Source organism: Thermobia domestica, chromosome 8, assembly GCF_964235325.1.
Source record: "Thermobia domestica chromosome 8, izTheDome1.hap1.1, whole genome shotgun sequence".
Taxonomy (NCBI): Eukaryota; Metazoa; Arthropoda; class Insecta; order Zygentoma; family Lepismatidae; genus Thermobia; species Thermobia domestica.
Window position 1 is genome coordinate 16937677 of NC_137461.1, and position 26633 is coordinate 16964309.

The 26633-nt window shown below is 37.5% G+C and overlaps 2 protein-coding genes across 2 annotated transcripts in view; one reads left to right on the forward strand and one right to left on the reverse strand.

The window, feature by feature from the left end:
• Window positions 1-26633, forward strand: part of PIG-S (phosphatidylinositol glycan anchor biosynthesis class S) — a 75510-nt gene that overhangs the window by 19629 nt on the left and 29248 nt on the right. The gene's annotated exons all lie outside the window — the stretch shown is intronic.
• Window positions 2856-8994, reverse strand: LOC145692722 (uncharacterized). Its single transcript, XM_081768143.1, has 2 exons — window positions 8098-8994; window positions 2856-3930 (listed from the first exon to the last, which is right to left on the reverse strand). The coding sequence occupies exons 1-2, from the start codon at window positions 8744-8746 to the stop codon at window positions 3755-3757; spliced, it is 825 nt and encodes a 274-aa protein (XP_081624269.1). The 5' UTR covers window positions 8747-8994; the 3' UTR covers window positions 2856-3754.

Below are 26633 nucleotides of genomic sequence, written 5' to 3' on the forward strand. Positions count from 1 at the left end.
TCTCAGACTGCATTCTTTTTTGATGACGTACAATTCATCTTTATACATGATGGAGCCACATGCCACCGGGCCAAAGCTGTGACAAAATTCTTCGCGGACAACGAAATTAGTGTTCTTCCGTGGCCAAGCACTAGTCCTGATATGAACCAGGGTGGAAAATAATCATGATTTTTTTCAAAAAAATCATTTTTCATGATTTTTTGGATTTAAACCGATTTTTTTGATTTAAATCAAATCTTTCTCCTCGTATAATACAAGTCGCGAACGGAAGAAAAAGCATTACGAATTAGTATTAAATGCCAATTATGCCATTTAAGTTAAACTATTGGGGTTGAATTTTGAATTAATCCCCAATCGTTAACCTATATCAATCCTAAACAATGTTTCTTAATTTTAAATTATGGCTTTTTTTTTTGTGTGTTAAATTATAAACTCAGTCAAGCATCATCCCTATTTATCCTAGGATCATGGTTCTCACCTCATTCTCTTTCAGAATAGAACAGCCTTTAAAACAGTAACAATCACATTTTCCCTGTCATCTCCCTGAAGCGGAAAATTTTGAGAGAAGTCGGGATTTTTTCTGATTTTTTTTTTTTTTTTTAATTTTGATCCCCTCTGGACTCCCCTGTGTTAACGCACAGATCTCAAAATCAACTTGGAAATACTAAGGGTGTACTAAATGTGTACAAAATCTCAAGCTTCTATCTTGAATAGTAACGGTGGGGAAAATATTTAACAATGAGCTAAGAACATCCCCACAATACACCAGATGACCCGGATGTAATATAAAAATTTCCTCAGACATCCCTATTTATCCAAGGATCATGATTTTTACATTATTCTCTTCACAATAATACAGAGTTTCAAACGGTACCATTCAAATGTCTCCATAGTGTAGGCTATCTGGGGCTGGAAAATCACGAAAAAAGGGATTTTCTGTTAAGGAATATATATATATATATATATTTTTACTTTTATTCCTCTGTACCACCTCTGTTTAAAGACAAAGATCTGAAACAAATCTGAAAAATACTAAGGGGTGCAGTGAGTGAGTGTCCAAAATTTCAAACTTCTAGATGCAATAGTAAGCCCGCGAAAAATAATATCTCCAAATACCCCAGATTCCCGTATAAAACAGGATCTCAGGTAACAGTTTCCTGAGGCATCCCTATTTATCCAAGATCATGGTTCGTACATCATTCTCTTCAGAATAGAACAGCCTTTCAGATGGTACCATTCATATATCTCCATCTGAGGCGGGAAAATCGTGAAGAAAGCTATTTTTTGTTAAAAGTATCCTTTTTTAAAAAAATATACATTTTTGTCCCTCTGGACCCCCCTGTTTTCACGCAGAGATCTGAAATCATCTGAAAAATACTAAGGGTGCACTGAACGAGTGTGCAGAATTTCAGTCTTCTGAATGCAAAATGTAGGGCCGCCAAAAAATAATAAAAATAGGCACAACAAAAAATATCATTTTTAAATTTATGACGTCATCACATCCTATGTTTCGACACAGAGAGGCGTGAAAGCATATGTAACGTGCTCTACAATGCCTTCAGCCCTGAAAAAACGAAATAAAAAGTTTTATTGGTACTTTTTAAATCGAATAATAAAGATTTTATCCTATCACCTAAAAATAGGTGATATAATTTAAAAGGTTAAGCGTTAAGGAAAAAGTACAGCAACGCTATCAAAGTGACACTTATTTTCCACGAAAGTTACTGATATTTGGCAGGGGCATATTTTTAGGAAATTGTAACTAGGTGGCACGAAATACATAAATTTTGCCTAAAGTTATAAAATTTAAAAAAAATTCAGAGAGGGGATAGGACACTTCTAAATACGCCCTGTTATCTGGGAACAAATATATAAACGCGCACACAAAATAACTTTAGTCTTAAATGTCGATGGTGATTTCCCCGTTGGAATAGTTAACGATTTACAATATAAACCCTATGTTACGAAGACAAGAAAACAGGATTGCCCTGTTACCCGTTCAAAACGGGATTTTCCCTAATCATCCTCTGCATGACACTTGTTTTCATTCTATGCTGTACATACTGTACATTTGAGTCTCATTGCATTATGATTATCATCTTCCATAATCGAAATAACAGATCAGACACAGGACTTTACTTATTTTCACTTTAAATTATTTCGGAATTTGATTTAAATCAACGATTTTTATTTAAAAAATCAAGTGATTTAAATCTTGATTTAAATCGTGATTTAAATCAGACTGATTTAAATCAATCCACCCTGATATGAACCGATTGAAAACCTTTGGAGCTTCATGAAGAAAAAGCTAAATAAGAAGCACATTACAACCAAACATAAATTGGTCCAGGAGATCAACAATTTGTGGTATCATGATGCTAAATTGAAGGCAAACTGTGCTAAACTCGTACGTAGGATGTCACAAAGGATAAGAGACGTAATAAAGAATAAGGAATTTCATGGGAAATATTAATCTTTGTGTACCACTAGAAATTAGGACAGAGTTACAAAGTAGTAATTTGGACTAAGTTCGAACGTATTTTCTCACGTAACATTGTAAGAATCTTAAAATATTCAGAAACTGAATGTTGAGTCTAATAATTTGAACACGTCTGTAAACATATGCTATAACTAAAAGTAGTAACATTAATAATAGTAAAAAAATATTAACTAATAAACAACAAAGTGAAATTTTATGCAGTCCGGTTTGAATAATCCGATGATCAATATAATCCCAGCTGTAGCGGCAGTCTTGTTACCAAGTAATCCACTACCTATGAAAGGGTATTTTAGGATTCCCCTTAATGCGGAGTAGGTTGGGCAAGTAATCCTTTTCGTGAAAATTATAAATATACTTCAACTCGAACAATTTATTGTATAATTTCTTCAACATAAATGTAAATTCAACAATAACAATATAACTGTGCAGACACAAAACAACTTCACTCAATGTTAACTGGAACCCTTTCCCAATTTGAATAGTAGTCCGGAAATTTTTATACATTCGCATTCCACTACTTTATATTCTAAATTAATTTTACTGGTTGTACTTTTGACAGGTTTCATATATCAAATATCTACACAAATTGAATTTAATCCCCAAATATAACAATATATATATTAAACTAGTGACCAAAGACATACACTCACCAAAAAGTTGTAACAGTTGGGCCGAAATGGAAAGAAAAAAAATAGATTAAAATTTTGTACTTACAATTTCCTGACGAGCTGCATATCAATGGCACTTACATACATTACACTTAATTAATCCGGCTACTTTCTGTGTAGGAGCATTATTATCCACACACTATTCCGAAATCACATTTAACTAGTTATCAATTTAACGGACACAATTTCTAAGCTCCTACCCCTGCTTACCTCATGTTTCAATCTAAAGGAAACGTAATAGGTACGGGTAGAATACAAAAGATAGATGGCGTTTTAGTCACTTCGAACAAACGAATATCAGAACCATGACATTGACCTACAGAGCCAATGTTTCCATATACAAGTTTATTTAACTAATCAGCTGATCGAGTTTTCAAGTTCTTTTTTTTTTTTTCATGAACTTAAGAGAAATGTCTCATATTAAATTCCCCACCTCTCCGGGTGGTTTAATTAAACAAACAGTTATTTAACATTTCGAAGTAAGTTCATCTTCCATGCACGGCATGCAGTAAAGAATAATGGAACGAACTCACCGATGGAAATTCTTCACAAACAAATCGTTAGTTGTTTCGGAGCTCCTTTTAATTCATTGTCCAATCGACGAAGCACGCACCATAACTGCAGAAAGATAACAGGATTGATGACGGTATTGTTCTTGCCTATCCACCTGATGGTCCTGATTTATTGCCATTCTTCTATGGGAAGGTTCTCTCGGACAAACACAACAAACACAGCCATGGCCAGAAACACCCAATTCCGAACCTGCAGAATTGTACAAACAGAGCACAGTACACAAATATATATAACACATAACATATATTTTAACAGTGAAGTGGATTACAATTATTACAGAATCTGTACATATTTTCTTAATTTCCATTATTATTTTCTCTTGCTGGATAAAATTTCTTTATGAAACTGACATGACGTTTAATCTTTACTTTCTTATCAGCTACAAGTTGTAACCACACTGTGTTCTTTGTTGGATAGCTCATAATTTCGAACGGACCCTGATATTGGCTATCTAATTTAGGTTGATAACGTTTTTCCAAAGAAGATTTAGTTACTTTCTTAACCAATACTTTTTCTCCAATAGGTAAATCTATATCTCTATGTTTTCTAGAATACAATTTCTCTTTCCTTTTCCAGGCCAATTCAATATTATCTACAATAGTTTTACTCATCTCAGCTTTATCTGGAGTACTTTCAAGAATTCCTAGATCTAAAATCCAGTTTACATCTAGAGGATTAAACATCTTTCTTCCTAAGTATACCTCACTTGGAGTTTTACGAGTTACAGAATTTTCACTACTATTTAATGTGTACTGGACTTGATAAATATACTTAGACCACTTAGTTTGATTTTTATAAATATAGGTTTTCAAAATTAATTTTATATTTTTATTTTGTCTTTCTGTTAAATTGCTTGACATGGAATAAGGAGTAGTACAAATGTTTTTAATGCCTAAACTAAATAAATAATGTTTGAAATAATCGCTTTGCAGATATCCAGCATTGTCATGAATCACTTTATTTGGAAACCCGTAAGAATAAAATATTTTATCTAATTTCAAACATATAGACTTTGAACTCAAATTCCTAAGAGGTTCAATAATGACAAATCTAGAAAAACCATCGGTTAAGACTAATACATATTTAAACCCATTACTGATAGGCCAAGGCCCCATTACATCTAAAAATAGAGAATTATTAGGATATTTCTCTTTCTGAGTATAGTAGGTACCATAAGGAAGTCTATTCCTATCCCTACACAGCTGACAAGTCGTACATCTCTGAACAAAATCTCTAATTTCTTGGAATAAATTAGGAAAAGTATAACGTATAGCCACTTTTGCTATCGTTCGTTGGACCCCACTATGTCCTCCACCTACAGGGTCTTGATGATGAAATTTAATCACACTATACTTAAGAGACTCTGGTACAACAGCTCTTAAACCTCCATATTGTTTACCTTTAGTTTTCTTCAGAAGGATACCATTTTTAAGAACATAAGGTTCCTTTACCTGTCCCCTTTCTAATTCTTGTATTATAGTATTTAAATTAGGGTCCTCTCGTTGATGATCTCCTAATGGCTTATGGAAGAAAGGATTATTCCAGAAATTAACAAAATTCAAGTGTACTTCTTTATCATCCACCTTATCAATTTCCACTATATCTGATGAAGGAGGTGTATAATCGATATAATTATGCATCCTAGTTAGAAAATCTGCCATATTGCGCTCACTCCGCAAATGAATAATATCAAATTGATATCGACTCACCTTTTCAATAAGAGAGCCGTACAGGGTTTGTATGATAAGTAATGAGACCAGGTCTGGAAACATTGTTTTATTGATCTGATCTGTACAGGGACTTAAAAGCTTTCGAAGTACTCTCCTCTTGCGTCGATGCACTTCTGCAATCGATGTTTCCACGCTGCAAACGCCCCCTGGAAGTCAGCAGCCGGCATGTCCTTTAGAAATGTGGTCACGGCTGCTTGGATGGCTGTGACGTCTGCAAAACGGGTTCCTTTCAAGCGTGGCTTCAGCTTCGGGAAGAGGAAGAAGTCGGCCGGGCTCACATCTGGGCTGTAGGGTGGTTGTGGAAGGACTTCCACCCCAATCCGGGTCAAAAAGGAGGTCACTAAGAAGGCGGTGTGGGCAGGGGCATTGTCGTGATGCAACTTCCACCGGCTAGCGATCGCCGGTCTTTTCCGCTTGACGCTCCTGTGCAGTCTCTCAAGGACTTGTTTGTAGAAGGCGGCGTTGACGGCTTGTCCTTGGGGTACAAACTCCTTGTGGACCACCCCCACATTGTCAAAAAAAACAATCAACATTGTTTTCACCTTTGACTTCGACATTCTGGCCTTCTTGGGGCGCGGGGACGCAGGAGTGTGCCACTCCGCGCTTTGACGTTTCGTTTCAGGGTCGTACTGGAACACCCACGACTCGTCACCTGTTATGACGTCATCTTCAAAGTTAGGGTCACTGTTCATGAGGTTCAACAGTTCCTGACAACAATCAACACGTCGTTGCTTTTGTTCGTCAGTCAACACTCGCGGCACCAGTTTCGCACAGATTTTTCTCATTCCCAATTGTTCCGTCACAATCTTGTGCACTGTTGTGTGGTTCATATCGAGTTCATCAGCAATCAATCTCAACGATAATCGACGGTCTGAGTTCAGGAGATCCCTCACTTTTGCCACAGTTTCGTCCGTAGTCACTGTTGTCGGGCGTCCAGCCCTCTCCAGATCCTCAACGCTTTCCCGGCCGTTCCGGAACGCACTGTGCCAACGAAACACCTGGGCTTTGGATAGGGCTTCCTCTTTGTAGGCCTCCGTGATGAGAGAAAGCGTCTGAGTAGCCGTTTTCCCCAGGCGAACGCAAAATTTGATCGCATAACGCTGTTCGATGGAACCCTCCATGTTTGTTGATTTTCCGCCGTGACAAGAATGTTCACAAGGGCTTTGTCCAAGGCTTGTCCGCGCTCCACTAAGGCTCGGAGCCAACTGACGCGCGGTGCGTTGCTTTGCTCGGACCCCCCCCTACATCCTCCATCACCGACAAACCCGCTCCAGCGACACGCGCGCCGCGGCGCGGCGAGTCTCATTACTTATCATACAGACCTTGTATTTTCTTTGACGTTTATGATTTTTAAGTATCCACGTCAAGGCTGAATTATCACAATAAATTGTGAATTTCTTATGAAGATACATGTCAAATTTATCAAGCGCATGAACTAAACTAGAAAGCTCAAGATCAAAAACGCTTTTTGACCAATCTGATGGAAGAACACGTTTACTCAAAAAGTAAACAGGTCTAAGTTTTCCATCACCATCGTACTGGCTTAATATAGCACCATAATTTTTGGTGGAAGCATCGACATGTAAAACGAAGGGCGCATTCATATCTGGCACTTTAAGAACAATATGGTTAATAATAGCTTCCTTAATTTTCTCCAATAAATCGTCTTCCTCCTTCCCCCAGATAAATGGAACTGTGGGTGATCTCATAGCATATAATGGACTCAAAAGTTCTGAATAATCTTTTACATATCTAAGATAATAATTAAGAAATCCCAACATTCTATTTAAGGCACGTTTATTTTTCGGTCTGGGTATTTCTTTAATCGCTCTTACTCTCTCATCATCTATTCTCATTTGACCATTAGAGAACTCATATCCTAATATTTTCACTTTTGATTTCATAAACTGAGCTTTGTGTGGACTAATAGTAATCCCCCAATCTTTCAACCTTTTTAACACTTTTTCTAAAATTTCTTTATGTTTTTCAACACTATCCGAGTGAATTATTAAGTCATCACAGTAAATATCTAAATAATCCCCTTCTATATCACGAAAGATCTTATGCATTAAACTGGACAAAACGAATGGTGAAACTGCCATCCCCATTGGTAGGCGACAATACTGTAATAATCTATTTGGTGTAGCAAATGCAGTTATATTCCTACACTCAGGTTTAATCTCCAATTGATGAAATGCGGATCGAACATCAATTAATGTATACAGATGGTGTTTACCTATATTAGAAATAATAGATTCTAAGTTCGGACTCGGAAATCCAGTCAATAACAATTTAGAATTAATTTGGCCATAATTAATCACTAATCTCTTGGATTGATCTCGATTAGTAACGAGGAAGCAGGGTGAAATGTATGGGCTACTATTTATTTCTTCAATAACACCCTGTTCTATTAATTTGTCTAAAAACAAATCGAGTTCTTTCATTTTATATTTAGGAATCATATATGGTTGAGTAATGCTTGGTGAAGGATCTGTTAATTGAATTTCATATAAATAATCACGAACATGCCCTAACTTATCAGTTATTACTTCTTTGTAATCATTAAGTAATTGTTTAACATACGGTATCAAATTTTCATCATAAATATTTTCAAAATTTACACTACCTTTTAATGCTTCTTCTCCATCTCCCTCTTTATCTGCCTCCTTATACAATGGATTAAAGATTCTCGTGCCAGGTGGAACATCTTCATAAACAGCAGTATCAGTATTCTCAAGTGCAACTGTCTCCTTGGTCTTTTCCTTAGTACGGTTCTCCGCCCTACTCCTGGACTCGCCTACGCCACTGGTTGTCTGCTTGGTCTGGTTGCCATAACGTCGAGGCCTCCTTGGAAACTGCTTAGCCTTGCTGGTTTGGGTTGGTGATGTCAGGTTACAGGAAAAAGAACTGCCACCATATTGTAAAGCTGCACCTTCAGACCTAGTCCCCTCGAATCGATCACAAACTCTGGCGCCAAGGTGTCTGGGATCTCTCCGAGTAGGCCTGAAATGATATTGGAAAGCGCACAGATCACTGTTCATACCAACTGGGTTATTCTCAAAAGGTTGTAACTTTACTTGCATTTTCAATTTCTCAAAAAGAAGTTCTCGAGCGTTTATATTTATATGGGCGTAATTATCCCGTAAAAAGTCTAAACCCAATAATAATTTTAATTTTGGATGGTTAACAACTCCAAACCACGCCGTAAAACGGACACCGTGTATAAAGAAAATAAGTTGCACCAACTCACGCACTAACAACTCATTCCCTTGCATGATGGTCACAGAGTAATTTACTTGTTTTATTTTAGGCTTGCATTTCGTACGGATTTCTTCTAAAACACTGTTTTCTATTAAGCATAGAGTCGAGCCAGTATCTATTATACAGGGATATAAAGTATGGCATATACTGATGGGCAATTGTAATAAGCTTCCATGATCTTCCCTTGCACTATGAGAGTACGCACTATGAACTCCGGTTTTATTTTCATTTAAATTTTGATAACTCAGTCTATTCTGTCTATTAAAAGGTGTTGATATATAATTTGTCCTGGCACTTCTAAGAGGAGTTTTTACCCGTGGTAAACAAACCTTTTCACTTTTAACTACATTTTTATAATCTTGTTTATATTTGTCATTAATTTCGAAACTTTCCGCAAAATCTACATATTCATTTACCGTTTTTGGAACACTAAGTATCAACAACAGATTACGAATTTCGGGAGTAACTAAATTACTTATTAATTTACAAATTTCATCTTCAGGCATGTTAATTTCTAAAACATTTAATGTACTTAATTTCTCTTGTAAAAAGTTTAATAAATTTTCATTTTCTTGCATTACTCTATATAATGATACCTTCATAAATTCCGTATTAATCAAGGGTGTGACAAATTTTAATAATAAGGAATGACAGATATGACCCCAATCTGTAGTTATTGTTAACAAGCGCTGTAACTCTTCATAAGCTTGCTTCCTACACCTCTGTAAACTCGATACTAAAATCGCCTCTACGGGAGCAATTTCCTCTACTATTAACATATCAAGTTTCAAAAGAAAATGACATACTAACATACCATCTGTTCCATCTATGACCGGTATATCATATATTTGCTTTTCTAAAGAATTAAAAATACTTTGCGAAAATTGTTTTTGAAAGTTACAGGTTATGGGAGCTCGCAACACTGCTTGTCTATGCTCATGAACAGGTGTATGTGAGAACGACAAGAAATTCCCCCCTCTCTGATTTTCCTGCCCTTCACACCTACGACCTTCTATCTCATCGTCAAATGAAATAAGGGGAGGGTCAGCTACTGCGACTCTGCTATTACGTAACATACTACCCCTAGCTTCGTATGCCGCTTGCCAATGATTCATTTTTCTTTTCTTTTCTAATGGTACCAATAACCGAAAGATTTATATACTTAATGAAATTAATTTCTTTCCTTTTATCCAGCTTACAAATAGTAGACTAATACAAATTTTATTTTCGTTTTTCTTGTTTTTAATCACAACCAGATTCGAAATCCACTTCTTATTGCCCTCACGCATTAAGGTTTAAGTTCCGAGATTGAAACATGAGGTAATTTATATTTATATGTAGCGGCAGTCTTGTTACCAAGTAATCCACTACCTATGAAAGGGTATTTTAGGATTCCCCTTAATGCGGAGTAGGTTGGGCAAGTAATCCTTTTCGTGAAAATTATAAATATACTTCAACTCGAACAATTTATTGTATAATTTCTTCAACATAAATGTAAATTCAACAATAACAATATAACTGTGCAGACACAAAACAACTTCACTCAATGTTAACTGGAACCCTTTCCCAATTTGAATAGTAGTCCGGAAATTTTTATACATTCGCATTCCACTACTTTATATTCTAAATTAATTTTACTGGTTGTACTTTTGACAGGTTTCATATATCAAATATCTACACAAATTGAATTTAATCCCCAAATATAACAATATATATATTAAACTAGTGACCAAAGACATACACTCACCAAAAAGTTGTAACAGTTGGGCCGAAATGGAAAGAAAAAAAATAGATTAAAATTTTGTACTTACAATTTCCTGACGAGCTGCATATCAATGGCACTTACATACATTACACTTAATTAATCCGGCTACTTTCTGTGTAGGAGCATTATTATCCACACACTATTCCGAAATCACATTTAACTAGTTATCAATTTAACGGACACAATTTCTAAGCTCCTACCCCTGCTTACCTCATGTTTCAATCTAAAGGAAACGTAATAGGTACGGGTAGAATACAAAAGATAGATGGCGTTTTAGTCACTTCGAACAAACGAATATCAGAACCATGACATTGACCTACAGAGCCAATGTTTCCATATACAAGTTCATTTAACTAATCAGCTGATCGAGTTTTCAAGTTCTTTTTTTTTTTTCATGAACTTAAGAGAAATGTCTCACAGCCACCTAAAAAAAGTCCGTTCTCTAGCGCACTTTTGTTGTATGTTGCAATAACAGTAAATAGTGATGTACGTACTATAGTAATTTAAACGCATTTCATTCCCTTGACCGCTCTAGTCTAGTCTAGTCCGAGTGTTTGAGAACAAATGAAAAGTAAATTTTAGTCCGAGTATTTGAGAAAAAAGGAGTAGTAAATTTTAGTCCGAGTGTTTGAGAACAAATGAATAGCAAACACTGTCCTCTCCATCATCAAGTGAGAAATTGCACTGCCAACGCTGCAGATAAGAAGATGGATAGCCGCAATTTCTGCGCTACACAACAACAGCCAAAACCTAACAGCATGAAACGAAGCGATAAACCGCCTCCGAACAAATTTTCAGTGAACAGAGTAAACTTATTACAATCAACACAAGGACATATAAATGAAATAAACTTCAACAGATATAAAAAAGTCAACACCTCAAAACAAAACAAAAATTCAGAACTAACAAACTGCAACTAGAGGATGGAGCAGCCAGTAAAACAGTAAAGGGGGAGGGGAAACAATTAAACATCTTAATATACTTTATGTTAATATACGAGGTATAAGAGATAAAATCAAAGAACTAACCACATATGCTGGCGACCACAAGATAGACATTTTAACAGCCAATGAAACAAAATTGACTCCGAATGTCAAGCCGAGCTCCTTCGTTGCTAAGCGGTTAGCGTACGCGCCTTTAGCGTGGGAGACCCCGGTTCGATTCCTGACGGGATCTCATGTTGTTCGGATTCCACGTTAATCAGTAGGTCCCGTCTCATATAGCTTCACTGAAAGGGACGTTAAGCTCAAAATCAACTCAACCGAAAGTCAAGCTAAATATGCAGGGATACACCATCCGCAGAAAAGACCGCGGTGCCCCTGATGGAGGCACAGCCATTTCCCTAAAGAATAACATCCCACATACAGTAGTCCCCTTCCCTCCGAAGCAAAGCTACTACACTTTTAGCAATTGAAATTCAGGTCCAATTCAATTTACGATAACAATCCTCTACAACTCTCCGGAGATAAACATAAAAGATTCTTTCCTGATACTAAACGTACATAGCGAATATAAAAACCTGATTATTGCAGCAGATCTAAATAATCAGCAGATTTTTCCCTATCTCGCATACGCCTCTACTGAAAGTACACATCGACGGCCCCACTCGCAAGGGAAATGCAGGATAACAAGACACAAAGTCAGACATAGTACTTAGCACCGCAAGCAACCTATGCCTACACAACCCAACCCCCAAGGGAGACTTCGCGTTCAAGTCAGATCATGCGGGAATCATCATCAGCCTTTAAGACGTGGCCCTTACACTTCTGCCGAAAAAGAAGTTCAAAATATACAAGAAAGCCAACTGGAACACTTACAAAAGAGAAATTGAGGAAGAAGTTAAAAACCTCCGAATTACAGACACACCGGAGGGAATCGAAACAGCCAATAACGAGCTCACAAAAAATTATACAAAATGCGGACGATAAATACATCCTTACAGCCACAGGAAAATGACGTCGGAGTATTACCGTTTAAAATCATGAGGAAACTTCAACTCAAACGACAGTACCTCAGAATACACAATAATTCTCCCTCCGAAGAGATTAAAAACCATATAATCAGACTAGACAGAGAAATAACGATGGACGTTGTGAATTGTAGACAGGCCCGCTGTGCAGATTTGAAGAAGGCGTACAAAAATAATACAAGCAAATTTTGGAAATTGCTACAAAACAATAAGAGCTGCAAACAAAATATAGAAAACTGCATAGATGGGGAACTCCTCTCCACCCCTGAAGAAAAGAGTCCCTTCTTCCAAAAACTCATAGCGAAAAAGTGTACAGAAACACCAATCAAAGAAGAAGTACACCATACTATCAAACAGCAATTAGAACGAATCAAATCTGTAATAAACCACCATGATGATATGACAAACCAGGACGTACGCAACCAACACAAAGGTGATCAGAAGGCACTAGTGGCCCCGTCTATGCAGAGGAAATTCTGACCGCAATAAAAAACAATAAAAATACAGCTTCCGGTCCCGACAGAATACAGGCAATTCACATTAAGAAACTGCCAAAAACACTTATAAACGCACTAGCCCGATTATACACGGCCACACTAGCACTGTATACATACCATCAGCCTAGAAAAAAACAAATCTCATCATGTTTCCATAACCGGAAAAAGACACCCACGCACACACAAAAAATCAGAAAATTACAGGCCTATTTCTCTTACAAACGCCTTCTCCAAAATAAGGAAAAAATCTTTGTAACCTGACTACGTAAGTATTTCACTTAAAGTCAACAACTCTCAGCACAACAGGCAGATTTCCGCCCAGGGCACTCCACCATTGATCAGCTGGTCAGAATAAAAAAAAAAACTCAATCAAGCCACTCTCAATAAGCAAAGAGAGGGAGCTATCTTTACGGGCCTCAGCTGGTGCCACAAATGGAGATTAAGCATAAACCTAGAAAAGACGCAGCTTCTCCTCTGCTACCCCAACAGGTGTGGCACAAGAAGAGACTTAACAAAGTCTGTTATGCTGGGAAGGGCACATATCTTTCCAGCTAAAACAGCTAAATATCTTGGTGTATCATTCGACAAACTAATTAACCTCAACGTAGACATTAAGAACATGAAACGCAGAGCGAAAATAGTGCCTGTCACCACTAAGCTCCACTGACAACGAGAAACAAATTACACATATATAAAACAGTCATTAGATCGATTCTTCTGTACGGATACTAAATATACGGCAGGAAAAACATCGATGACCTTTCAAAAACCGACATACTGGTTGCGGATCACGTTAAATCTAATCCTTGCACCCAAAAAAGAACTTTACCGGACAGGCGGGTTTAACGCCACTAAAACAAGAAATCACGCACTTCAACAACAGATACGCTCACAAAATAAGAACCTCCCTCATATTCATTAACAACTACATATTTACAGAAAAGGAATGACACTAGCCTAATCTTTTCCTTGCTCAACGCTATGAGATAGGAAACATAAACAATGAAGAACACAAGAAAACGAACACTTTTTCCCACACAAGGAAGAACACATAAACAAATCCATTCCCTCAAGAAAACTAAACAACACATCCCACAATGGAGAATACTACATACACAAACAAGTACAGAGACTCCTCTTGTCTAAGCGGTTACCGTGGCGTCTTTTTCTTGGGAGACGTGGGTTCGATTCCCGGCGGGAGCTCACGTGGTTCGGATTCCACGTTAATCAGTAGGTCCCGCCTCATATAGCCTCACTGCTGAAGGGGACGTTAAACTCAAAATCAACTCAACAAACAGCACACAGCAATACACACTATCAAGTTTATGTTAATTTTGAATCCGGACAGGAGTCATATTCATAGTGTATCTTCTAATATAAATAAAATAAAGTTTGTTTGTGTGTTTGTCTGTCTGTGTGCGGCCTGGGGACCAGACGAGTTGGACCGAGAGTTACCAAATTTTGGTCAAGGGTACCTTGGCCCAGGCCCCAGATCAAGACGAAGCCCTTTTTTTAAATTTCGAACCAGGGGGTCGTTTACCGGAACCGGCCTGGGAACCAGACAAATTGACCGAGAGTTACCAAATTTTAGTCACGAATACCTTGGTCCAGGCTCTAGACCAGAGTTAAACGTTTTTGTCGAAATTCGAACCAGGGGGGTCTCAGGGGAAGTGTTTACTGGGACATGTAAAAGTAGTAGAAAATGACCGATATTAGTGTCGAATTCATAGTTTTCGCGGTAGCTGAAATCAATGGTGAAACTCCGATCGCATTAACTTTCAAATTCACGCTATTCGGCTCCAGGCCGGGGGTCACCGGGAGAGGGGGGATACCGAGAAATATAAAAGTAATAAAAAATGATCGATATTAATGTGTCAAATCCATAGTTTTCGCGGTCGCTGAGATCAATAGTGACACTTCCATTAGCGATGACTTGCAAATTCAGCTACAATTGTATGCGGGCCGGGGGTCGGCGGTGAAGGGGGGGGGGGGTCTGAGACGTGTAAAAAATAGCCCAAAATGACCGATCTTAGTATCAAATCCATAGTTTTCGCGGTCGCTGAGAGCAATGGTGATACTCCCATATAGAGATGCAAAAAAAGCCGGCTTTTTTGAATCGATGGTTTTTTTCACATAAAAAGCCAGCTTTTTTGGGAATAAAACGAGAATTTTGGAAATTTTGGCTTTTTTCATTTTCATGATTTTTCTATCTAAATAGCTTTCTTATAGTATATTCTATAGTTAGATAAGAATTCCGTGACCTAAATGCGATATTTCGCTCTGAAATTCACCATCAAGATGGATGGAGCACATGTTTTACGAATTAAAGCTAACATGAAGAATGTAGTATTTGAGGGCAATTTTAGAGGCTATTTAACTTTATTTTAGCTTTCGAGCTTTCGACATTTTTTTTTCTCTAGATCATTTCAATTTGTCATCCGTGTTTCATTTCTAAGAACTTAGTACTCTAGCTTCTAGCGCAAAAGTTAAACTTACGTTTTTCTATATATTCGTCAAAGCGTACGTTTTCAATATATCCGTCAAACCGTACTTCCACATTTCTGTTATAATGTAGCTGTGCAGTGATTTAGCAATAATTTTCCAGACACAACCTTGAATACCAATTTATACAAATAATCAGTAACGGATTTAGAAAAGTACTTTAGGAGGGGTTTCTCTGATTGTTTCGTTTCCTAAAAAGTCCTAATTTTATTTGGGAGGTGCTTGAATATGAGTACAGGCATAACTAATATTTCGTTTCATTTATATGTTTAGCAATAATCTTCCGGATCATTTTATCCTGAGAATCAGTGGCGGATTTAGAAAAGTATTTTGGGAGGGGTTTTTCTTACTAATTTTTAGTTTTTCTAAACATTCATAATTTTTATTTGACGGGAGCTCAAAATTTATGAGTAAAGGCATAACTAATAAATATTTCGTTTGTTGCAGACATTGCGTAACTTTGGGGAACAGGCTTCAGTCCAAAAGACCGCCCCCTAACCTTCGTAAAACCATCACTGCTGGTAATTAGTAATAATAACGATTTAAAAGCAATAAGAAAGGAAGTCGGCCAACTCACAGTACACGCACTATTTCTACATTCACAGATGGAATGAAGAAAAGCTTTGTCAGAATGGTCGAATGCTGGGTTGAATCCCGGACTTCCCGATAGAAGCGCAAAAGCTAACCACTCAGTCATGTTTGTTGTGCAGTTGTATTTAGCTTAACTTAAATATATTCCGTAGTCCTTTTTTTTTGGGGGGGGGAGGGGGAGTTCCGTAATGATATGTTGAATCCCTCTTGTTAAAAATTAAGAAAACTTGAGGATTGGGTAAACCGTGATGGTGGTTATAGGCCTATAAAACTTAACTGTAGAATTTCAAGAATATACAGAACCAAACGCTCTAGATGTGCAGCCTAATATTTCTCTTATGTTTTATTTTAATTTTGTTTTGTTTCAAAAAGAGGGTATGGAATGTTTTGAAGTAAAAATACTACATACAATTTTGCTAGTTATTTATGTATTTTTTAAAAAGAAGTGTTAACTTTTAGGGTTGGCTGGTTTACACCACCTTTTCTTTAATAACTGGTTTAAACCAAAAATAATAATAATAATAATAATAATAATAATAATAAAAAGAACTAAAAATGCGAATCGTGTGAACTTCATGGTGACGTTTCCATATATCAAACCACCTGCATTAGTTTTATTTCCCTTTCACCTTTTAATCAAGGTGTCCCATGTTCAATTCTCGGTCGAACCACAACTCTTCTTTCATGCGTAAACCAAGTAGCGGTTCGGATGTCACTTTAAGCGAAAGTCTTCTCCTTGATAACCTCGGTATTACGTAAGGATGTTAAGCATAAACATACGAAACGAAACCAAATTGTATATTTCTGCATGCTTAAATGCCTGTTGTTTTATAAAGAAGCCAAGATTGCTTAAATATATTGATAGAAATTGGCAAAATTTATCGATTGCCTACGTAACTTCCAACATTAGCTTGGATTGGACTTTCAATGATATCTACGTACTAAATTTGTAGTTTAATACCTCAGTTTTAGCGTACTGATTATGATATGTTGACCTTTAAATTTTACATGCAAAGCAATAACAGGATTTTCCCGTTATTGTTTTACATTTCAAGTAATGACGGGATTTTTCCGATGGCTAGGGCGGGAGCTTCTCAATTTATGACATTTGCTGACCGGACTTCTTTAAGCTTATGGGACTTCTTCCAGCATAACCCCGCTGCTACATAACAACCCAAGGCGAAACAAACTTATTTCTGTGAATATGTAATATAAACACATAAAGGAAAATATCTAAATCAAAAAACCTGGTTTAAACCAAAAAAGCCTGGTTTAAACATCCCCCCAAAAACGGGTTTTTGGCATTTTCAAAAACAACCATGGTTCTTGCCAACTCTGCTTACTTTTGTATATAGAAAGTTAAAACCTTCTTATTATATACATTGGTTAATCCTTTGGAATTCGTAATGTAAATATGTTGAAGTAAAATTGTTTGAAATATATTTTCGAAATTCATGGTTTATTTTCGAGGTTTTATATTATTATCAGCATCAACCACTAATTAATTGACTTTTTGTGTTATAGAGAAGCGAAACAAAATCTGGTTTATCAATTTAAAGCAGAATTTTGAAAAAAGCCCAAAATTTCCCAAGCAAAAAAGCGAAGCAGAAAAAACCGTTTTTTTTCCCAAAAAAGCCGTTTTTTTCCGAGCTCTTGCATCTCTACTCCCACAGGCGTTGACTTCTAAATACAGCCCCCATGCGAAGCATGGGTATAGTCAACTAGTTAAATAATAATAAAAACGCTAGTTAAAACCTCCTTGCCCTCCTCTTTCCCACCCTCAACCAGACGAAATAACAAAACAGCAACGAGAACACACCGACTTTTACGAAGAAAAAATTTCCAAAAACGACGACGAAAATTTTCACGTAGATAGAGTAGCAACAATGCTAAAAATCCTCCCTTTTTTGTTAGGAGGGGAACCTTCGGTTCAATGATGATGATGATGTCTCTTCATCACAATCTCTGGAGATGAATGCAATGTCTGCATTCGAAACGTTGGAAGTCAATATCTTCACCTGGCTCATAGCCCGAGAACACTTACTAAAATGACGTCACCAGGAAAAATTAAATTCTTTCATTAGATTTCTTTACGGGGAGGATAAACCTCATAGTAAATGTCATCTTCAAGAACTGCAATTAAAGAAGGCTCGTTTACTTATTCATCTGGCCTTTCTACTGAGTTCACAAAACTTCGTTTTCATCTACACTCTTCGGCAGTCACACGGATCTTGACACGCACCAGTCAGGCTATAGTGAGGAAGAGAATTACTTGCCGTCAACTGTATAAGGTTGACGGCTCTCCCTTGCCTTCTCATCTGAAGGTTACTTCGATCCTGTAACCATTTGACTGGGGATATGTGGATGCAGCTGCCACATGTAGTGCCGACCTACTCCGATATAAACTATCTTTCAAGCAAGCAAAGAAGTTTTCACGTTTGCAGACCAAGAAAACTAGATCACTGAGATCCAATGAGAACAAGCACATCGTTAACCTAACAGACAGACAGTTGGACGACGCCAGCACTTCCGTGCTCAAGAAAAGATTAAACTTCACATCTACACCGATGCACATCCCCACTGAGGAGATCATAGCCAAAATTGAACGATCTGTTAGCTGCCTGCCACGGGATGTGAGTGACGACATACGTGTGGAAGCCAAACAGGTCAGTTCTTTCTAGAACCATTCTACCAAAATCCAATGTAATCAAATCCGAACGTGCTGCTCTTGAGTCGCTTTGTGATAACCCAGATATAACAGTACTGTCAACTGACAAAAGTAATGCCATCGTCCACACAAGCTTATAAGGAGAAGATAGCCGATCTACTAGATAACCCTGCTTACAAGAAATTAACCAGAGATCCTACGTCAAGCGTTGAGGGGAAAACCAGCCTGTTACTGAAGAAGTCTGGACTTCCCGAAGAACTGTGGAAGAGTCTGTTTGGATACGGAAGCCAACCACCTTGACTCTATGGTTTACTAGAAGTTAAAAAAAATGGTGTGCCCCTGAGGCCCATTGTCAGCACCATAAGGAGCCCAACATATCGCCTAGCAAAGTACACTCATGTCCAAAATGATTGTCGCATATCTATAACTGTTTTCTTGTAAGAATATAATTTGATAATGATGTTACAGGACACTTTTAATACTGATTCTATGTGTATAATCGGGAAATGTATATTTGTGGTAAATTTCATAGGGAAAGAATTATAAATACGAAAATTAGAATGAGTAAAACAAAATATTGCTAAATGGAGAAGAAAGTTTTATTTTCGTATTATTGTTCTTATTTACTGCTATTTTGACATGAAATTTGCCACATACATGTCTTTGCCGATTATACACATACTAACATTATAAGAAATACCGGGCGAATTTGCTATCAAATTATATTCCTAGAACAACATTTTTATAGACATACGACAATAATTTTGGACATGAGTGTACCTCAAGTCAGCACTAAATCCGTTGGTTGGAAACTGGACATCACATTAAAAACCCCTCTGATTTTGTTAAGATCCTGAAGAACCTGAAAGTGAATCCAAATTACCTCTTGGTCATTTTCGACGTGGTTTCTTTGTTCACAAGAGTTCCTGTCAAGGATACGACGCAGCTGATACAAAGTTACTTCTACCCGGAACTAACTGACCTGTTTCGGCATACTCTGACCTTCACGTACTTTTTGTGTGATGGATCTTGCTATGAACAAACGGATGGAGTAGCCGTGGAGTCTCCTCTCTCTCCTGTCATTGCCAGCTTCTGCATGGGGTGGTTTGAACAAGAAGCTCTCGATGCAGCGGTTCTTAAACCGGCCTGTTTCTTAAGATACGTTGATGGTACTTTTGCTGTCTGGCCACATAGTCCTGAAACACTACAGGAATTTCTCAACAGTTGCCACCCTCAAATCAAATTCAGCATGGAAGTGGAGCAAGATGAATACTTCCCCTTTCTTCATATTCTTGTTCGCCATAGACCTGATGAACGCTACAAGAGAATGGCTACAGTCTTAAGAGATATCAACATGGCCATAAAAAGGGCCTTTACTTCCAACACAAGGTGATCAAGAAAGTTAAGAGTTAGGATTATCTCTCTACTACCGCATTGCCTTTCATTGGCCGCACCTCTGGGATAGCCAGCAGATTACTCACCAGACACGGTATAAGAGTTATTTATAAACCTCCAATCAACATCAGACCATTACTCAAACCAGTGAAAGACGACCTTCACCTCGCACTCCTGGTGTATATCGTATACCTATGAATGTAGCAGAGTATACATAGGACAGACTAGATATACAATTGAACAACAATGCAAAAGAACACAACAAGTATATAAGACTTCAGTAACCCAAAAAGCAGAGCATAGCCTAGAGCTTAAACATAGAATTGATTTTGCAGATACCACCATAGTAACCACAATCTCAATAGAGACAGGGAGTTTCAGTTCAGTCGTATCTCGTCGGACCTTTTCAGGAACAAAAAACAAATATTCAACATAGCCATTTCTCGTAGCAGAGTTCCTTCGTGGCTAAGCTGTTAGCGTACGCGCCTTTCAAGTGGGAGACTCGGGTTTGATTCCTGGCCGGACCTCATGTGGTTCATTTTCCACATTAATCAGTAGGTCCCGTCTCATATAGCCTCTCTGCTGAAAGGGACGTTCAACTCAACTCAACTCAGCCATTTCTCGTAGCCACAACAACAGTCAAATCAGGAACCAGCATCCGTCAGCCAATCAGAAGCCACCATTTCCCTCAGCCAATCACAAACCCCCATTCATAGCTCCGCCCCTAAGTAGTCAACATATATACATGCCCACATCTTCGGTATCTTCATCACAAATCCTAAAGGCGAATGCAATGTCTGCATTGGAAACGTTGGATGTCAATACCTTCATCTAGCCGATAGCTCGAGAACACTTACTAAAATCTAGTGTACATTTTCATTTCTCTCGTAATTTCATACAACAAACAAAATATTTCTGTTATTTAGCAGATATAGTTTATAATCATAGAAACTAGCTACAACCAGAAAGAGTTTCCAGTTTTAAAATACTTATTTTGAATATATTTGATCAAATTTTATAATATTCTAGCTATTTTTACTACATTCTATAACATTCTGACTAGTTCCAATTATTTGAAAAACGATTGCCATACTAAAAAGAAAGAAATAAAAAAAAAAAAAAAGAGAAATGGCAGTAATTTTGTGCTTTTTGTGCCAACGTTCAGTCGACATTAAAGATGCCGACAAGGTGGAAGAAATCTATTTAGGTTGATTGTAACGGATCTGTTCGATCCATTATAAAGGTTATGAACAGAATGGACAATATATTGATTGACATTTGTTCTGAACATATAAATAAATTAATGTTTTTTTCTTTTTTTTTAAAGTACGTTGACAAACCAATAATAGTTTTGGCTTCTATTTCTGCGAGGGCTGCCCAGAAAGTAGCAGACGTTTTGAAATAAAAAAAAAAGTAACAGAATGTACAAGCCAAATTGTGTTATATACATTTGAAAGGTACACTCTTAAGCTATTTTTCCACATAATCGCCATGCAAATTAAGGCATTTATCATACCGAGGCATAAGTTTTTCAATACCGTCGCGGTGGAAGTCTGCCGCCTGCTACTTCAACCACGTGCTTACACCGGCATGCAGTTCGGCGTCAGTATCAAAGCGTTGTGTAGCGAGCCATGTCCTCATCGCTGCGAAGAGATTGTAGTCGCTTGGCGCCAAGTGCGGGCTGTATGGTGGATGATCAAACACCTCCCATCCAAGAACTCTCGGGTATGCTTGGCCGTGTGTGGACGTACCTTGTCGTGAAAAAAAAAAAAACGCCTTCTCTCTTTATTCCATGTCCGTACATTTCACACAGTTGGTGATGGATTTCAGTTGGCTTGTGTTTTTTTTTTTTTTTTTTTTTGCCAACAAAAACGTAATCACTGAACGCATCTCACAAGAGGCGGGGTTTTCTATTGCAGCACACACTGTAATACGTTACAGAAAACACAGTAAGAGCGTCACAGCCCTCACGCTACCACAGCTGGATGCGTATTCAGCGTGACAACGTTTTGACACCAAGATGGCGACTCTAGTCCCGCCTACTGACGCGATAGGCCAAAACGTCTGATACTTTCTGGATAGCCCTCGTATTTGAAATTTGTTCATAGAAGGAGACTGATTTCTTAACTTATGTGCATAAATCTGTTGGCTTCGTAGTGAAACTCACGAAATTGATGCTTTTCCCCTTCCCTTTCCATTGTTCAAGTGGTGATTATAGTTGCCAGCGTTTCCGGGAAAGAAGAAATGATATGCTTTGTATATAATATATGTGTATCATTTATTTGAATTTTAAATTAGTACATTGGAAAAAGAATCCACCATCCGCAGTGAAGTTATCGTAAATATTGTAAGCCTTAGATATTTTACACAAGTAATAGACGATATGATAGATATAATACACAGCTATGAAATATGATGACAATTGATTCTATTGACTCTGTTGATGCTGATTTATTTTTGTTGTCTACGCGAAACACCTCTTACTTCGGATTAAGAATGTTCTTGGCTGCCTGTGCTATATCGTCCTCCTTGTGGTGCTGCATGGTCTGTAGTTTAGTCAACCCTCCCATACGTTGTGCCTTTTTCACCAAATCAGTCAGAATATGTTTCCTTTTGGCAACTTTAAGGATTTTACTGAGTGCTTGCAAAGTCTGTCGCTCTGTGTCCAAGTTCTGGGCAAATAACAGGTCATACAACGCTTTCACCTCCATCCAGGTAGCATGGTCATGTAGAGCTTGACAAAGTTTTGTCACTTGTTGAGGTGTGCCATAACAGGCGATGTTGACCACTGCCCATGTGGCTGTACTTTTCATTCTCTTATTTTCGTTTTTCATTATGTGGAATAATGATCTCGGAATGTTAGTTTTAAGGATTTCTGTGATTGGAGCTCTGCCTCCGGCGCAAAAGTTTGAGATTACTAGTGCGGCAGCTTGTATCACAAATCTGTTATTAGAGTCCAGTAGTCTATTCAGTGGACGTAAGCATCTGCATTTTTTAATTAAAAATGTTCTCTGAGCATCAGATCCTGTCACTAAAGTGTTAAGTGCTTCCAACACAGCCTCAACAACTGTTGGATGGTGGTAGTCCAGAAGATCTACTAATTCTTCAGCAACTTTTCCATCTATTACTCGTTGTATTTTGGCTATCTTAGTATCTTCTGAGGAGTCGAATACGAGAAATGATAAAACACAAACTGTATCGTGTAATATTTGTGGATTATTTTCGTCTAACAATTGTTTTAAGACTGGAAGAGTTTGTTCTAAAAATTGAATGGGCACAATTGACCCCTTGTGCTCACAGAGTGTTTTAATCGCCTTTACGATGCTTTGAAGAATTTCCACAGGCGTGTTCTTATCGTCGACGAGCTGTTTTATCTTTGGCAGAACTGTTTCAGGTAAGAAAGAACTCCTGATTAATGGATCACTTTCTGCTATGACAGATAAAGCCCATATTGACTGTTGAACAACGTCCGGGAATGGAGACTGCAAGAGCTCAGTGAGTCTATTCACTGCGTCATTGCTTCGTACAGCATTCAGCTCCTCAGGAGTTCCTCCAGCGAGTTGGGACAAAATTATAGAACCTTCTAACTGCAGCGAAGGACTATCAAAGTCTTTTAAAAGTGCTATACATTTTTTGATAATCTTGATCACGTATTTTGGTTTAATGGGTGGGTGTTGTTTTTCGAGCATTTGTCTAATAGCAATTGTGGCTGCTGTCTTTTCGGTAGCATCGTCAGAGGACATAGCGCTGACGCTTCGTTTAATTTTGCTAGGACTGTCTAAAATTTCTACAGGAATAATTATCTGATCCATTTTTTTTCTGTTGTTTTCAGACTGCGTTTGGTGAATTATTACTATAGAAATTACCTATTATCATATTAATTAGATGTTCTATTGTTGATAGACATTTTAAGAAAGAATTATAAAAGAAAAAGACTTTACAAAGAAGTATTCATCGTGGTACATTTCACAGTGTGATAGATTCGTGCCGGCTAGTATTATTAGTGTTTCGTAATTAATTTTGAAGGTTTTGTTCATTTTTGACTTCAGTTTTAATTCATTTTTTACCCTATATTCCTTCCAAAAGTTAAAGACAAACTCCGTGTAAGTTCGTAACTTTGTTGTTTTCAGAAATACATAAGCAGTAAGTGCAAAAATAATTCTACATTTAATATTAATTTATTGATTTCCTTTTTCATTCCTTCTGAGAACAACCTGTAGACAATTGACAGTGATTATCGTTTATTCATTTTTTTGTGTGTATTAGCTAAAATGTCTGGTTCTTCACACAGGGAATAAAAGGTGTATACAGGAGGCGGATTTACGGAACTGTAACCCTATGCACGTTCGCAGACGGTTTTTTTTTTTTTAAATACCATTTTTATAATTCTGTGTATTGTTTTCATAGTGCATGGTCGGTTACTCTGAGGGAAGAACGCAGATTGAAAGTACGAGGTATGACCAAAAAATACAGTGAATAATTTTATTACAAACAAGGTAATAAGCTAACATGGAATTTGATTTAATCTCCTTCAAAGTACTGTTCTTGGCTAGCAATGCACTTATTGCAACGTTGAATTCATGACTAGAAGCATTTCTGCAAGGTGTCTTTTGGAAGGGCGAAGGGCGTTCAGATGTTCTGTCGTAGCCCTCTTAATGTCAGAAATGGTGTCCAAACTCTTTCTTTAAGTACGGTTTTAATTTTTGGGAAGAGCCACAAGTCTTGTCATGTTATATCTGGAGAGTACTGTGCATGTGGACAGACAGGAATATTTTTCGGCTAAAAACTCCTGTTCGGCGATCAAAAATCGGCGAACGAATTTCGCACTCACTCTTCTTATTTGCAAATCGGTGGTTAAAAGGCTTTGAACGGACTCGTACAAGATGTTTAGTTCTTTGGAAAGCTCTCAAATAGTTATTCGCTCATTTGAACGAACAATTTTTACCTTTTTTTTTTTTTTTTTTAGATTAATGGACGTCCTGAACGTTGCTCGTCTTCTACCGACTCATTTCCGCTTTTAAATCGCTCATACCACTTGTAAACAGTGTTCAGAGTTACAGCATTGTCGCCACATAGAAATTTCAATATTTTATGAGTTTCTTTGGCACTTCTTTGCAATTGGAAACAGAATTTAATGTTCACGCGTTGTTGATGCGCAACAAACACGGCAAACACGGCCTCACGAGCGGCTCTGGACGCTGACTGACAAGTCAGAACGTGTTCCAACTTGACGCTGCTTGTCCTAACGGATCAGGGTATCGGAGGATAACATTAAATGGTCGTAGCGTTACAGTTACTACTATATTAAAAATAAAGTATTTTTAAATTACACTTTGTATTTGAGAATAAAATTCTGAGATGAATATTCGGGCCCAAGAGCGGCGAAAATGAGGAATAGCATAAGCTTCATAATGAGAAACTGCATAATTTATATCATTTACCAAAGATGGTTAGGCTCATCAAGCCTAGGAGGCTCAGGAAGGCAGGTCATGTAACGAGAATAGAAGAAAGTAGAAACGCTTTCAAAGTCGTAACTGGAAGACCTAGACGCACATGGGAGCAAGGGCGCCCATGTTGTGGTTTCCAAGGGTGGGGGAGACAAGTATAAGCGACATTTCAAAGGTAGTCTCAAATTTTGCGGTAACTATTCTAAAATATCTATTGAGTTTTCGATCTTCCGAAGCAAAATTTCCTGTAAATCGGGGAGCGAGCGCCCCACCTTGCCCCCCCCCCTGATGGGTGCCCTTGCATGGGAGGACAATATTAAGATGGATATCGCAGAAATAGAAATACAAAGTAGAAACTAGATGCAGCTGGCTAAAGATAGAAGTCAGTGGAGAGCTTTCGTGAATGGGACATTGAGTCTGCGGATTCGATATGTCATAGAGTTAGTTAGTTTATTGGTACGGTATAATTAAAATGATGAAACTTTTCTGCTTGTAACATTGAACGAAGTAAAGTGTAATAAAAATAAACTCGACGATTGACGTTAGACAGTAGTGGTATTAACACGTAGTACGTAATAACGTTAAACCTAATACAGCATAGAGCGGTGACGGTAAGGTTTAACGATCAATGCAGTGTAGCCTATAGCAGTAGGATAGGCCAGGGCGCTTGTGCATGTGCGGACACTGCCCCATTCTTTGCTAATATATCACTGTTACCACGCAGAATGCGGGCGCATCTGCAATTAGCAAATTTGGGAGGATTATACCAAAAGTTGTAATAATTTTATTATGGAACTAGCATGAAAATATTTTAATGTTTGAATTACTTTATTAAATTTACCGGTAGTTCTCTTTTTGATCAAAAGATCCAATATATTTCAGGCAAAAAATTTCTTGTATACCTTATATCTGGAGAAGTACATATAGTGTAGCCAAACCCAAATTATTACTTAACTCAGTATGATGTGCTTATTCCGTATATTAATAATAATAATAATAAAAAAAAAGCCGTTCAAAAATTTTGTACCCTGATCCCAAAACCAATTATTAGCCAAGATCACAATCTT